The sequence below is a fragment of the Manacus vitellinus genome, unplaced genomic scaffold (assembly GCF_001715985.3).
Source record: "Manacus vitellinus isolate BGI_N305 unplaced genomic scaffold, ASM171598v3 scaffold_47_pilon, whole genome shotgun sequence".
Taxonomy (NCBI): Eukaryota; Metazoa; Chordata; class Aves; order Passeriformes; family Pipridae; genus Manacus; species Manacus vitellinus.
The window spans coordinates 1,258,685-1,274,770 of record NW_021940585.1 but is presented as its reverse complement, the minus strand read 5'-3'; the positions used below and the strand labels follow the sequence as shown (position 1 = coordinate 1,274,770).

Genomic DNA, 16,086 nt, shown 5'->3' with positions numbered 1-16,086 from the left:
TGATCCCACCAGCACTGAACTGGGATCTTGGAGGCCAAGGGTTCCAGGACCTGCCCTATAAAGCACAGACCATTTCCCCTCTGCTCTCTCCAACCATGGTGACACCTGGACCAACCCCAGGTCATTTGCTGTCAGCCCTTGTTTTACATATTCTGGCTGGAGAATGGGGATTCCTCTGCATTGTGAAAGACAGGAGCACCTCTGTTGAATTGATGGGGTGGGGGGGTTGCCTTTTGGGGGGAAAATTCCATCCTACTGACTTGCCTTGTTGGAGGGCGTATGGCATGTGTGTGTGTGACCCTGCCCAGAACAGTCACTGGTCCCCTGTGATTGTGGCTGAGCCCTGCATAGCCAGGACTGATGAGTGTATTGAGGTGAGGAGCCCACCCATCCCGTGGGACCTGTGGAACTGGGGGCACAGCCAGAAATGTCCAGGGCACCTCAGCCACCCAGGAACACACAGACATGGGGGTCTGGAGGATGTGTCACCCCCCCAAGCCTGTCTGGGAGAGGGTTTCCCTGCTCATTCCTCAGCTGGTTTAACCTTTGCTTGGCCAGAGGGGGGCTGTGTGTATATGGTGGGGTGTGTTTGGCTGTAGCCAGCTGTCACGTGTGCATCAATGTCTGCACTGAGATCTGCCAGTGCCTGCCCTGAAATCTCCTGCTGCTCCTGCTGAAGGGGAGCTCTGGGGGGCCGAGGGTCGGACCTGCCTTGCTTTTCACCACCAGTTTCTTCCTGTGTGCAGGCTACAGGTGCCTGTTTAATACTCCAGGGCTGAGTGGCCAGTCCTGGATGTGCTGAGCATCCCTTGCAGCTATGGTCCAGCAGTGTGTTGAGGGGCTTCAAGGCTCCTGCTGCCTGTGGAGGGAGGGAGCTCATACTGCAGCACTGGCATCCCAAGGTGGGGGTCTTTGAAGTGAGGGGTGTTGTGGTTTAGGGATGATTTTCTCCAATTTAGTACTCCCACTAAAACCATGCATGGCTCGCTCCCCCTCCCAGTCCCCTGCTGTGGACTGGAGAGGAGAACTGGAGGCACAGAAGGTAAAGATCATGGGTTGAGATAACAACAATTTACTGAAAAACATCAATGAGGGAAGAAAACAAACAGTAACAGCAAAAATATTAATAAAGAGAGTGATTCACATGCAAAATGCTCACCATGGAGCCCCTGACCTGACCCCCAGCCATGTTACCTTGACCAGAAGAGACCCCTTCTCCCTGGAAGAGAAGAAATGGATTCTGCCCCTACATATCTCAATGGCATCAGGGTACATTGTGCACTGGGCACTAAGGCCTTATACTCTTGTGGGTCTGATGTGCCATCACATTCACACAGTCCAGTAGATCCGACTGCCCCTTTCCTCCACCTGGCTGGAGGCAGGGCCCCTCTAGTCTTGGTCACAAATACTCATTACTCACTTCTTGTAAATATAAACTGGAGGTCCCTTCGAGAGGATCAGAAGGAACATCAACCCTCCTCTTCTGCCCGAGGACTTGCCCACTGGAAAGTGGAGTGGCATTTATCCTTGAAGAATTTCTGTGGTGGTTGTTCTTCCTCTCGACTCATGTACCCCTGCTGCTGGGGCAGAGGTGGGTTTTCCATCCCATTTCATGTCTTCTCTGTGGTCATGTAGGTAAAACCACAGGTTATCTCATAGTGTGTCCCCCCTCTCTGGAGCAGGGGGGCACTTGCTCCCAACAGCAGAGACTGATCCACACTGGCAGGGCGTCAGACATTAACTCTATAACTTGCTCAAGTCTGTCCACAGTCTTGGACAGTCTTTCCACAGCGGAGTTGCAGGTCAGTAGGGAGGAAAAAAGATGATCTTCATATTGCTGGAGTCAGCTAGTGACTGAGGCACTGTTTGTTCTCCTTCTTTCACTGACATCAATGCCAACGAGTTGGCGTACAATGATGGTGCACCCTGTACAAACTTCTGCCCCATGGATTGTGTGCACTGGACCTCCTCTGGATCTACAGGGGACTGCTTTTTATTTGAATCCCTGTAGATTAGCTCCAGCACAGCTGCTTCTCTCAGGCACTGGATACCTGTCTTTGTGGTGTTCCACTTGTCTCGGTGCACTGTTGGATCACCCTTGAGAGAACACCTTTCCCTCACACTTGACAGTGGCCTCCAGAGGCTGAGAGTGTCTGTCCTCTTCCCAATCCCCTGGTCAGTGCCCACATCCCAGGACAGGGATCCCAGCTGCTTGACTTCACTACTCTCTAGTTCCATGTTGTGGGCTGTGATATCCCAGCCCTGGAGCAGCCAGGTCACCAGGGGCTCTCCTGGTGACAGCTGAAATCTTTTCAGGTATCTTGCAGCTCACCAAGATGGGGATCAGGTGATTATCTCCGGCCCTGCCTCTTCCTCCTGTTCTGAGGGCCCTCCTTCTCTTCATCCCTCACTGTGCAAACTGATTTGGTCTTGGATTTCTTGTTCTGTGCAGGGGTGACTGTTACCAGCATGGATTGTTCCTCTGGCTCAGCTGCAGTTTGAGTGGCCACAGTGCCTGTTGCTCTGTTTTCCTCCTCCTCCCCCTCTGTCTGGTGCTGTCTGGTGACAAGCAGTGTCTGACAAAATAGCAGCCAGGGCCCAGCACGCAGCAATGAGTTGCTCCTCTCTGGAGTTGCCACAGCATTCTCCTTGCAAATATTCTGTTACTTTATTAGGGTCCTGTAGTTGTTCAGGGATGAACTTCCAAACCATTGGAGCAGAGAATTTTCCCCAAAACTGTCCCATTTTTCTCCCACTTCTGTGCCACTCATGACTACCCCTCCTTGGGGCAGATCTCTGAACAACCTTTGTAGAAATCTCTTGGCTCTAAACACAGCATAGGCTGCACTGAGGAGACCTGGCAGGCTTAGCAACAAGAACATGCTTTCCTTAACATCCAAAGGGAATTCAGAAGTCTCAAAAGCTGTTGTAACAGGCCTGAAGGAGTAAAAGGGGGTGAAAGGGTGGGGAAAATCATCCTCCCCTGTTCCCCCCCCCCAGGCTGGGTACTGTTATTAATGGACTCCCAAAGGTAAGAGTAGGAGAGTAACATTGAAAACACATCCCAAACGACCTTCATTGCTCTTGATGTTATCATGTCATAAACTGATATCCCACACTGCATCAACAAAGCGATTCTGATCCCTCTCCCTGCTCTGAAAAAGAGCACCTTGAGGAGCACATAGGGGAGTATATGCAGGGTTAGGTACCACGCCCCCATGAACAGACCAAGCAGCATTGTGACCAATGGCTCTGTCCCCAGTACAGCAAATGCTTAGATCCAATTTGTTTCCAACCTGTTCTGAGCAGATCTGTTGTTATCTCAACCCTTTGAGCCCCACCTTGGGTGCCAAATAAAGCTGTCCTGGTTTAGGACTGGTATTCTCCAATTTAGTACTCTCACTAAAACCATGCACCGCTCCAGGGTAAAGATGATAGGTTGAAATAAGAACAATTTACTCCAAACAGCAGTGAGAGAAGAAAACAAACAGTAACAGCAACAATATTAATAACAGAAGTGTACAAAAGAGAGTGATTCACATGCAAAATGCTCACCTAAGAGCTTAGCCTGCTACCACAGCTGGAAGAGACGACATTAGGTGGTATAAAATAACCTCAGGGTCCTGGCCATGCCCCCTCCTGGCTACTGCGAAAATTCACCCTGTCCTGACCAGAACAAGGGCAGGGGTGACAGTGATCCCATCCCTCTGTGTGTCTATGTGTGTGTGTATGTCTTAGTGCCTGTGTGGGGTGATGTTTCCCATGCAGGAGAGCGTTTCTGGGGTGTTGATCTGGTTTAGCTACCTCACGGTGCAAGCTGGGTGCTGTCATCGTTGGGTTTCGTACTGGGGATGGGGTGGGGAGGTTTTTTTTCTTCTTAATTATTGTTATTGTTATGGTTTTGACACTTGAATTCATCCTGGAGACACGTGGCCTCACTCCCACCTTCCTGCATGTCTGAGCCACCCCCTGTGTCCCCCTGCCTGCCTCCTCCTGGGCAGGGCAGCAGGACCAGTGTCCTGCTCCCCTGCTCTGCCAGCTCCCACCTTGGCAGTGGGATTCCTGCTCCCCTGCTCTGCCAGCTCCTACCTCTGGCAGTGGGATTCCTGCTCCCCTGCACTGCCAGCTCCCACTTTGGCAGTGGGATTCCTGCTCCTCTGCCTTGCCAGCTCCCACCTTGGCAGTGGGATTCCTGCTCCCCTGCACTGCCAGCTCCCACCCTTGGCAGTGGGATTCCTGCTCCCCTGCTCTGCCAGCTCCCACCTTTGGCAGTGGGATTCCTGCTCCCCTGCACTGCCAGCTCCCACCTTTGACAGTGGGATTCCTGCTCCCCTGCTCTGCCAGCTCCCACCTTTGGCAGTGGGATTCCTGCTCCCCTACTCTGCCAGCTCCCGCCTTTGGCAGTGGGATTCCTGCTCCCCTGCTCTGCCAGCTCCCACCTTTGGCAGTGGGATTCCTGCTCCCCTACTCTGCCAGCTCCCGCCTTTGGCAGTGGGATTCCTGCTCCCCTGCTCTGCCAGCTCCCACCTTTGGCAGTGGGATTCCTGCTCCCCTGCACTGCCAGCTCCTACCTCTGGCAGTGGGATTCCTGCTCCCCTGCACTGCCAGCTCCCACCTTTGGCAGTGGGATTCCTGCTCCCCTGCTCTGCCAGCTCCTACATCTGGCAGTGGAATTCCCCAGCCCAGCTGCAGCACTGAGATTTTGCTCCCATTGCTGGTGGGATGTTTGGACTGAGGCCTGGCAGTGTTGCTGTTCGTTATTGGGTTGATTGGCAGCCTAGGAGTGGTCCATCTTGCCCTTGGAAGGATGGGAAGGAGCCTGTGGAAGGTTTGGCTCAGCCCACATTCCTGCCTCTGCTCTCATGGATATTCTCTGTGGATGCAGGGAAGTCCTTGTCTGGGAAATGTCTGTGCAAAGCACATTGCTGGAATGGGCTGGTCCTAGCCCCCATTTTCCAGAGCCTGCTGCAGCTGTATGGCAGCAGGAACTGGGTGCTGTTAAAACCCTTGCTCGGGCTGGGAGTGGTCTGTGAGAAGCTGATTCTGGTGTGTGATGTTTGACTTTCCACTCCCAAAACGTAGTTGAGTCTAGATCCAGTTCCAGGCACTGAACATAAACAAGGGTAGCCCTGGAGCCCCCAGCTTGCCTCCTGCTCTGGGCTGGACCTCGTTCCCCTGGCACAGTGAGGTTTGGGAAGCTCTGAGCCACACTGTCAGTTTGGGGGGCAGGTCTGCCCAAACACTAAAGCACAAGGTCCCCATATGCAGGTGGGTTAGGAGGGGTGGCCCCTTGGACTCTGGCCCTTCAGAGCTCAGATTTGGGCCATGGGCTGGGACAGCTGAGGAGAAGGTGGGCTGGAATGAGGACTCTTTGCCTGCAAGTGGCCACGGGTGAGCTGTCCCATCCCTTTGCTGGCTGCTCTCTGGGGCTCAGGGCTTGCCCTGCTGCACAACTGAAATCCCCTCTGGTGGTCCCTGAGCCTCTCTGACAACCCCTTCAGGGCAGGGACATTTTGGAGCTGCCTTCGCACCATGCACCTCGTTCTCCTCACCCTTGGGTGCCTTGGTTTGTGCCAAGCGTGTGATCATACCTGCAGCCCTTCCTCAAATTTCTGGGTTATGGTTTTGTCCCCAGGGCCTGACTCTTGCACCAGGGGTCTCCTCACCCCCAGCACACAGGGGTTGGCTCCAGGCTCTGGGGGGATGCAGGGCTGCCCCAGAGCTGAGCTTTGCACAACAGGGGTGGACAAGACTCAGAAGCCCAAAAGCACTGGATCCCCAAACCACTGTGAGCCCCTATGGGAGCCTGAGCACTGTCTCCTTTCTGGCTCCTACAGCCCCCACGGCACAGGATGGGCTGGCCAGCTGTGACAGGAGCTTTGGGGTCCCATCCTGTCCCCCCCAGGTACATTGTTTCTCCCCACCATCTCTGAGCACAGCTGCTTTGGGGTCTCAGATGCTGCCTCCTGCCTTGGTGCTGCCAAACCAGTGCCTGCCTCCCAGGGTGCTCTCCCAGTGCCCCATCCCAGTCCTTCCCCTGCCCCACGCTGAACAGGGTCCAGGTACGATCCCTGTGGAGCACAGGGTTCCAACTTGCTTTTCAGCAGCTCACTGGAACTTCACTCTGTCCTGCAGGCTGCACGCCCTCCTGAGCCCCCCTTCACCCTCCTGGGGAGGGAAGGGAACCCCCGGCCCCTCCAGGTGCTGCATGGTGCTCACCTGTAACTGAGAGGGAGCCCAGCACAGACCCGAACCCCCAGGAAAGTACAGCCCTCTGCCTTCCTCCTGCCCTGGGGTGTGTGCCCTCATCCATCACAGCTCTGCCCTGGTCCCTGCCAACTGCTCCACCTGGCCTGGGACCCCCCATCCAGCCCCACACAGGGCTGGGGAGCTGCAGCACCGTGTCGACTGCTCCGCCACCCCTTCCTGCTGCACAAGGAGCACAATAGCAGATGCCTTTTCTCACTCAGAGCTGTTTCCAGAGGCCAGCTGCTGTGAAGGCTGGTGGTGTCTCTGGGGGGTTGTGCAGCCCAGCCCTGGTCTGGGTCTGTCAGAGCACGAGGTGTGTGCGTGTGTTTTATACCTTGGTGTGTTCCTGTAAATAGTGTAAGTTATTGCGGTCTCCTGCTGTACGTTTTTCAATGGCTGTGTTTGTTCTTTGCCTTTTTGTCTTTGCAAATAAAATGTTCTGAGATGAAGGGATGGAGAAGAGAGGTTGCTTTGAGGCAGAGAAGAACACAGCTGGGAGCCCCCCTCTCCTCCTATCCCCATGTGCCTGGCCCAAGGAGTGGGGCAGAGGTGGAGGGGACTGTGACTGCAGCCCTTCTGGCCCTGCCAGATAGAGTGGAAGGTGTCCCTGCCCCATGACAGGGGATTGGACTTGGTGGCTCCTGAAGGTCCCTTCCAACTCAAACCATTCTGTGATTCTATAATCCCAGGTGTTGGGAGAAGGTTGGACAAGAGGAAACAGCCTCAAGTTGTACCAGGAGAGGTTCAGGTTGGATATTAGGGAAAATTTCTTCACCAAAAGGGTGGTCAGGCACTGGACCAGGCTGCCTAAGGCAGTGGTGGAGTCACCATCCCTGGAAGTGTTCAGAAGACATGTGGATGTGGCACTTGGGGGCATGGTTTAGTGCTGGGGTTGGACTTGATGATCTTAGGGGGTTTTTCCAACCTGAACGATTCCATGATTCGAAGGTGACGTGGATCCTTCCAGGCACCAGGTCCTCAGGCAGATGGGGCACAACTGATCTTGCTGGGGCAGAATTCAGGGGCTGAGGTGGAGGAAGCCCGGACCAAACCCGGCTGGCTCTACCCCTCTCCTGGCGAGGAGGAGCAGGAGGAGGGCTCCAGCCAGGCAGCCCCAATCCAACGTGACAGCCAACCCCTGCAGAAGTCAGAGCATCCCTGACCCTGCAGCATCGCGTCAACCCCCGCCCTGAGGGGCACCCAGGTCCCCCAGCGGGCAGGACCCCGGCACTGCGGGAAGGTGCTCCTGGGGGACGGAGCTCGTGGTGGATGGAGTGCCAAGGTGAGAGGGTGGCTCTCGGGGACAGAGGCTGCCGAGGGGAGCGTGCACGGGGCCGACGGAGAGGCAGCGCTGGCTGCGGACCGCGGCCCGGGAGCGGGGGGACCGCGACACTGGCGGGCGGTGCAGGCCGGGGTCGGGAGACGTCGGGGGGCGATGCAGGGTTGGAGGGATTCTGGGGGGATGCAGGGTGAGGGGTGGGGAGGGATGCTGGGGGCGACGCAGGGTCCTGCCGGAGGGGTATATTGAGGGAGATGTTGGGGGGTGGGGGCGCCGCTGACCCTGCCAGTGGGAGATGCAGTGAGGGGGAGATGCAAGGGGTGTGTGTGACACGGTGCCACTGTGTGGTGCCTGCTGAGCCACCGGAGGTGACCGGTGCTGTGGCACCAGCTTTTGCCCCCCGGGACACCGGGCAGCCAACCTGCTGCAGGGTGGGGAGGTGGGGGCAGCAAGCTGTACCCCCAACCCCGCAGGACCGGGCTCAGCTCCTGCAGCCTCCACCTTCTCTTTTCCAGCCGGGTATCCCTGGTTGAACTGGTCAGACAGAGCAGCCCGGCAGTCGCCAGCCCCGGGGCTGTGCCCACACTGACCCCCCGGATGCAGTTCCTCCCACACACACCCCTGCTCCCCGCGTGGGGCACCTCCCACCCTGAAAACTTAGTGCTCCAGCCCTGGACCGCAGTGTTGGTCCTGAGTGATGCTGGGCCGGCCCTGAGTTGTCCCTGGAGGCTGGCAGTGCCCAGAGCCAGCCCAGCCCCCAGCACCATGCCCTGCTTCACCCTCAGCCTGTGCCATGGCTGTCACCTCCATACCCACAGCCACCACGGTTCTGCCAGGGCAAACAGCATCCTTGGTCAAGAAACGTGGGGGTGTCATGGTCCCAACTACCCCTGGCAGGGCAGGTGACATCATAGCATCCCCTTCCCACCTCAGCCATGCACGGCACCACAGACACCTTGTCCTGCCAGTCCTCATGTCACTCTGTCACTCCACACCTACAGCCACCTCTCCCTTGTTGCAGCAAGATGCCAAGCCTGGGCAGGCAGCACCCTCTGACATGCCCCCCACATGCCTAAAGGTGCCCTGGGAGCTTGGACTAGTGGCAAGGGGACAGCAAGGGTAGCTCCCCTGGGAGCTACCAGATCTGACCATGAGGTGGTGGCAGCCCTCTGTCACCCATCCTCAGGCTCAAGGAGGAGTTGCCCTGAGCCCACCAGTGCTGTGGCTGCTCCTCAGCAGAGGAGGGTCCCATGGGCACCATCCTGCTCCTTGTGGCACCCTGGGGCTCTGGGGAAGGCATGAGGACGCCTCAGGAGAGGCTTATGACCTCTCAAGCCCCCAGCACAGTGCATCAGCATCTCCAGGGAATGTTGCCCACAGTGATCTCCCCATGGCCCATTACAGGGCCCAGGTTGTGTGGCACATCAGTGGACAGAGGGGAAAGAAGGGCACTTCTCTGGGCAGGAAAGCTGGAGAGTATCTTCAGGGGGTTGGGGAGGATTGCTCAGGTTCACTGACCTCCTGATTCCCAAACCCAAGGGAAGGAAGGTGGGACATGAGCACCAGAAGGACCCAGAGGGCTCCCAACATGCTGGGCACACAGCAGGGGCTGAGGGTGTCACCCACTGAGGGCACCTCTCCCATCAGTGGCATAGCCCAGGTGCATGGACTGACCACAATGCTTCCCTGAGTGCTGCTGTGGGTCTGCAGGGAAAGGAGACCTGGGAAAGGGGATGCTCAGCGTGGTCCATGCCAGACAGCTCTGTCAGGCATCTATCAGATCCCCTGGGATGGGGAGAGCCATGGATGGGCTGCACATGGCTTGGGCAGGAGACTCCCAAGTGCCACACGCCCTCCCCATCAGCCCTTAGTCTGTGGCCCAGGGCAGGGCACAGTGCTGGCATGTCCCACCCTGCTCCAGGGGCACCTGCATTGCATTGGTGAATGGAAAAAGCTTCCCCAGTGGCAGGTTTCCAACCACAGGCACTGGCAGCCCAGGCCTGGGCATGGAGGAGCCCCGGGCTCAGCCCTTGGCTGGATGCAGGTTCAGGCCCTGTCTGCTTTCCCGGGTGGTCTTGGCTTGCCCCGTGGCAGTGATGGCAGGGGCTGCTCCCAGGCATGGGGACGTCCCTGTGGGATGCTGTGCCCAAGGAAACAAAAGGGCCTGGCAGCACCCAGCACTCGTGACTGTGCTGCAGAGGAATGAAGCTGGGGCAGGTGATCAGCTGGTGTGACCTGGTGCCTCCTGGCTGGCACACTGGCCCTGCCTGCCCCAGGGCCAGGGGATGTGACAAGGGGGACGGGACATGAGCCACCCTGCCCTTGCTTGTCCATGTGCCAAGGTAGAGCATCCACATTTGCAACAGCCTGTCACTGTGACACAGGAGGTGGTTTGCTGCCAGCTGCCAGTTTGAAGTGACAAAGAGCCAGAGGTGGCTGTGAGATGCCAGGGTCTGCCCACAGTGCCCGGGTTTGCCTCAGCCTGCATGTGGCATGGACGTGGCTAGCTCAGCAAAGTACCAGCACCGGGCAAAGGGGTGCCAAGCTGTTGGCTGGGACTGGCCTGGGTCCCCCCTGCCAGCACAGGACTAAAACCAACAGGAATGTACCTTGAGAGGGCTCAAGGGCCAGAGGGGCAAGAGCCACCAAGGTAATTCTCAAAATGCATCCCACAACTCTGCCTTGCCCCTTGGCACATGTCCCTGGTGTAAGGGTCTGCCTGTGCCAGGTACCTGTGACTTGGCAGGAAATGGGCCATCAGGGCTCTGCAGCCTGTCCTAGACCTTTCCCGGGCAAAATCGACCCATTCTGACAGACAGAGCAGCAATTCTCAGGTGCCCACCCCGTCTCTGCTCCATCCCCACCTGAATCTCCTCCCAGCATGTGTCCCACTTGGTCACAGGGTCTCTCTTCCTGCTCTGGGAGAAGCTGTGCCAGTGCCATCCCGAGCCTGTGCTCCAGGCATGGCCAAGCACCCCCCCACAGACCTGCTGAGTGCAAGGGCTGGGCTGCCCACCCGGGCACCCACACCCTGGGGCAGCGTTGTGGCCCCTTTGCCTCGGGCAGAGCCCCAGGCAGGGATCTGCAGCCCCCAGGGCCAGCTCTGGCTCCAGGGATGTTTTTGGCTGCGGGAGCCGAGTGAACCTGCTGCTGTGAGCAAACAAACACGGGCCGGGCAAACGGCAGCAGAGAAAAGAGCCCACGAAGCCAGTGTGGGTGAAACTCTGGGCACCGGCGGGGCACGGGCTCTGACAATGATTAAACTGGCCAACCCAGCTTTCCCGGCAAGGCAGCACAGGGCTGGGACCCTGTGCTATTATGCAAATCACCTGGATCTGGGAGCATGAACGTTTGCGGCTGGAATTCCCCTCAGGCTGCCAGATTGTTACGCCGCCCAAGCTATAAAAGCAGAGACGAGGGCAGGGCTTGCCCATCGGCACCAGCCTCCCGGGGTTCATGAGCAGTGGCTAGCGCGCCAGGCAGGGCTCCGACTCCCCTTGTTCCTCTCTGGATTAGCCGCCGCTCCGGGGTTTGCCATCGCAGAAGGTACCAAAGCTATTTTTGGCCGAGGCCTGTTGACGTCCCCCAGCCCAGGACAGACGCTTTGCTCCCCTCCCTGTGCATCTTCGCTCTCGCCGGGGGAAGCGCTTGGTCTTTTCTTGCTCCACGCCTGCCCTCCCACCGCAGCTGCCAGCCCTTTGCAGGGACAGCGGGTGCCCTCCGGCCCCCAGCCAACAGCAAGACTTGGCTCTTTTACGAGGGCCGGGCAGGGGTTTGGTCCCCTTCTGGCTTCAGAGTTACTGGGATGTGCTTCTTGCGACTGGTCGAGAGGACTGGAGCCGCTGGCGCTGGAGCCCCAGCAGCGGGGCAGCCGGCTGTGCCGTGGGGCTCGGGAGCGTGCGGGGCCGAGTGCCCGTCCCCACGGAGGGGCTGTGCCACACTGGTCTCTGACAGCCACTTGCTGTCCGCTCCCGGTGGCTGCCGGCGGGGCGAGGCCGGGCTGCTGGGGACAGGGCTCTTTGCGAGCAGGGTGACGCCACGTCCCCGGTTTGCTCCGGCTCAGCCTCCCTCTCTCCCGGCCCCCGGGGAGGTGGTGAGTCAGGCCCCAGCCCCAGCTGGCAGGTGCTGGGTGGATGTTTCTGGCAGAAGTGACCTGAGAGGTGACGATGGGTGGAGGGAGGGACAACCCGACCTCACCCAGCCCGGTCCCGGGGTGCCCGCGGGCCCGGGTCCTCCCACCTCCGTGGGGCCGGGGCTCACTGTCATCTCTCGGCACAGAGCTCGATGGCAGGATCTTGTGAGATCAGCAACATCTTCTCTAACTACATCAGCGCCATGTACCAACCAGAGGAGGTGCAGCCAACCTTGGACATGCTGGGACACCTTGGGGAGGACAGCAGCCTGGGGCTTAGCCTCCCCAGCAGCCAGCCCCCAGCACAGAGCACAGGTAGGACCAGGGGAGTGGCAGTGGCAGCACCAGGGAGCCGGCACTCGAGGCACTGCCACTGGCTGGGAAGAGGACTGCAAGGTCCTTGTCCCGCTGGGACAGATCAGCTTCCACCGTGCTGCAGTTTCCCCATGGAAAGGCCAAAGGGCTGTGGCAGGAGACCCTGGGTGGCACAAGGCATGGCTGCTGGGAGCACACCTGATTAATACAGGTGATGGGGGAACCACAGTCCCCCTACCCCAGCACAGCAGAGGGGACAGGCTGCCGGGGCTCACCAGGAGCAGTTTGGCAGTACAGCCCTGGTGCTGGGGGACCATTATGGGATGGTGCTGGGGGAGGCGTGGGGAGCACTCCAGCAGAGCAGGGTAGATCCCAGCGTGAACAGGATGAATGTCACCGAAACCAGTGCAGGGGAGAGTGTGGGGTCATCGCTGTCTTCAGGGTAGGGCACTAAGGACCCTTTAGTCCCACAGCCCTTCAAGTCCAATGCCTGCTGCATCCCACAAGATTGCCACTAGACCGGACCCTGTGCCCAGTGGCCACCGGCAGCCCGCACATGGCACTGGCACAGCCACCCTGCCCTAAGTCCCACTCTCCATCCCTTGCAGACAAGCCCGAGTGGTTCAGTGAGCTCCCGTACTTCTGGACCAAGGTGCAGGTCCTAGAGTGGATCAGCTACCACGTGGAGAAGAACAAGTACGATGCCAGCTCCATTGACTTCTCCTGCTGCAACATGGACGGGCACGCGCTCTGCCACTGCACCAGGGACCAGATGCGCCTCATCTTTGGGCCCCTGGGGGATGAGCTCTACGACCGCCTGCACGAGATCAGTGAGTGTCCCAAGGTCTCCTTCATGCCCAGGCCTGGCAGCTCAAAGCATGAGACTGAGAGACCCCCCCACTAGCCCAGGATCCTCTGCTTCCCAGGCACTGCGGAGGCTGTGTGCGGGGATATGGGGGCACAGATCAGAGTCCAGGCAGGGCTGTGCTCAGCTCCCAGTATGTACCATTGCCCTCCATACAGAACAGGCCTCACTAATCCCAGTCCTCCACCCCCACAGCCTCTGACGAGCTGAACTGGATCATCGACCTGTTGGAAAAAGAGGATGCGACTTCCCAGACCTTTCTGGACCCCATCCCTCCGGGTAAGAGAGGGGCCCTGGCCAAGCCTTCTCCTCAGGGACCATGTGCTGACAGCAGCAAGGCTAACCCCTTATTCCCTTTCCTGCCCCTTCCAGAGCTAGGAAATCCCTGTGCCAAGGACTCCCTGGAGGACATGAAGCCCACAAACCCTTTCCTATCCACAGACTTCACCTGCTTGCCTGGTGCCATGTCCCCAGGCAGCTCTGATGTCTCAGGTCAGTATTTTGCCAAAGGTGGATTCGGGTCTTCCAGAAGTCTGATGGTGGAGGAGGTGGCAGGGGAAACACCTCCAGATGCCAGCAGCAGGTGGTCTGAGCCCTGTCCCTTTGCCTCTCAGGGCCTGTGATGTCTCACAGCCCCAACTCTCAGGACTCCGGTGGAAGTGACCTCGACCTCGACGCCGCGGAAGCAAAGCTCTTCCCTGACGGTGAGTTGTTTGCTTCCTGACAGGAGCTGGGAGGGGAGGGCTGGCTCCTGGGACCTTTCTGCGTATCCCACCTGGCAATGATTCAGGGACAACACCTGAACACCCATCCTCACACTGGGAAGGAGGGAAGGGTCTCTTTCCCTGAGTGCTCTGCTTCTGTTTCTCTCCATCGAGCAGGGTGATGGTGCAGGCTCTGGGCAGGGCTGGGATAGCTGGGCAGTGATTCTGGTGGGAAGGGGTGGATAGTGGCAGATGAGTGAAGGCTGCAGCCAGAGATCCTGGGCATGCAAATCAGTGTTCAGTATTGATCCCAGCTGGTGATGATACTGGGAATAGCAGGAATGCAAAGCAGCAGTAGGGCTTGGGGAAGGAACAGCATGCTGCCCTAAGCATGGTGTCACAGATGAGGGTGGGATGAGGCTGGAGGGAATGAGGAGACCTTGCTCTCAGAGACTACTTCCCTACTACCTGGGCCTAAAAAGAGGGTGCAGTCCCTCCTGTCTCTCCCCACCCTGAACCAGCTCTCCCTTGTGCTTCTGCTGCTGAGGAGCACATCCCTGTGCCAAAGGAGGGGGCTGCATCCTGGCATGCCCTGCCCAACCTGACGTGTGCCCCTCTCTGTGTGCACAGATGACTTCACAAGCAGCAAGAAAGGGGACAGCAAACACGGCAAGCGGAAACGGGGACGGCCCCGAAAACTCAGCAAGGAGAGCAGAGACTGCCTGGAGAACCGGAAGGGCAAGCACTGTACGTGAACCCTCTGGCCTGGGAGCTTGGACTGCCTCCCTCTGCTTGGCTCCATTTGGGATGATGGGAGGAAGGTCCATGTCTGCTGGCCATGGCCCTTGGCCATGGGGCGTTTAGGGAGATCCAAAGTGCAGGACCTTCCCTCCTCTACAGCTCGCTCTCCTCTTTCAGCCCCAAGAGGTACCCACCTGTGGGAGTTCATCCGGGACATCCTGATCCACCCCGAGCTGAATGAGGGGCTAATGAAGTGGGAGGACCGGCGGGAAGGGGTCTTCAAGTTCCTGCGCTCGGAAGCGGTGGCTCAGCTCTGGGGCCAGAAAAAGAAAAACAGCAGCATGACCTACGAGAAGCTGAGCAGAGCCATGCGGTGAGTTCCCTCCCCTGTCCTGGGGGACCTGCCCCACATGGCTGGGTCAGCCCCACCAGGGCTCAGCCTAATCCCCCCAGCATGTGGGGCTGTGTCCAGAGCCTTGATTCCACCTCCACCTCCTGCAGATATTACTACAAACGAGAGATCCTGGAGAGGGTCGATGGGCGGCGGCTGGTGTACAAATTTGGGAAGAATTCCAGTGGCTGGAAGGAGGAGGAGGTGCTCAACAGGAACAAGGAGCTGTAGGAGTCCTGGATGAGCCAGGGTCTGACAAGCCCCTGGGGGGGGCTCCTTGGCAGGAAACTTTGCCTGTAGCTGTATCTGGAAGCTGTTGCTCCGTGCAGTGTGTGGAACTCTGACCCTTGCATGGGCACGCTCGTGTGTGCTGGTGACTGCCAGCACTGAGGTGTTTAGAGCCAATATTTGGGCTCCAGTAGGTTATTGTGAACCGTGACTTCCCTTGCTGGTTTTGTACCTCCGATTTGGAGCCACAGGGACTGTGCCTGTTTCAAAGCCTGAACAGATGCAAAGGGGAAGAGAAGTTCAAGCAGCAGCTGGTCCCACCGTGAGAGCCCAGCAGGTCTCCTGCTGTCACCCATCTCCTACCTGGGCAGAGGGGCAGCACCTCTGTGTCACCTGTGACTGGACAGACATTGTCCCAGCTGTGGGGTCCTCCCTCTCCTTGTGCCGTGCCAAAGGTGCCCCTCGTCCTATTTGCTCCACGTGGGTTGGGTGAGGCCCCCTCTGTAGCAGCTTCTCAGTGTGGCACCTGCTGAGAGAAGATGGGAACGTTGTGGAGCTTCACCTGGCCCCAGAGAGCCCTCAGTGGGGAGAGGACAGGATCAAGCAGGGCCATACCTCCAGTCTGGCTACCTCTGTCTAGAAACAGGCCTTTTCCCTAGAAGTAGCATCTAATTTATGTAAGACGCCAAAGAAACACAGAGTGAATGTACAGATATATTTTTTCATAAGTGAGATGTTCCTGTGTGAGAGTGTGCAGTGTGGGGCACACAGGTGTGTGGTGGTAGGTGGTGATGCTCAGCTGGACTGAAGTGATGTCACGGGGCACAGACTGGTGCTGTGCCCGCCACAGAGGGGGATGCCAGCCCAACCTGCAAGGTGCATGTGGTTTCCTCCTTTTCAAATGGGAACATAACATGAATAAATTTTTGGTTTGTTGGGTTTATTTGTACCTACCTGTCATTTTTCTTGTTTTTCTTAAAGAGCTGGTAGGGACCAGGCTTGTGTTATCGGGGTTGTCCCATGGCAAGAACCCTGTCTGCCACCATCTCCTGCCTGCTGGGGCCTGGATTGGCCTGGTCATCCTGGCACAGGGTCACAGGGTCTTCCTCAGGCTGAGGGGGGTTTGTCCCAGGCTCCTGGGAGTGAGATCTGGAAGCCTTGGTTCAAAGCCATGCAGGGGCA

At 58.1% G+C, this 16,086-nt stretch overlaps 1 protein-coding gene across 1 annotated transcript; it reads left to right on the top strand.

Moving 5' to 3' along the window:
* Window positions 1–10,963: 10,963 nt before the first annotated feature.
* ELF3 (E74 like ETS transcription factor 3) lies at window positions 10,964–15,837 on the top strand. Its single transcript, XM_008929716.4, has 9 exons — window positions 10,964–11,074; window positions 11,807–11,975; window positions 12,584–12,805; window positions 13,036–13,119; window positions 13,213–13,332; window positions 13,455–13,544; window positions 14,175–14,291; window positions 14,463–14,658; window positions 14,787–15,837. The coding sequence occupies exons 2-9, from the start codon at window positions 11,813–11,815 to the stop codon at window positions 14,905–14,907; spliced, it is 1,113 nt and encodes a 370-aa protein (XP_008927964.1). The 5' UTR covers window positions 10,964–11,074; window positions 11,807–11,812; the 3' UTR covers window positions 14,908–15,837.
* Window positions 15,838–16,086: the final 249 nt, after the last annotated feature.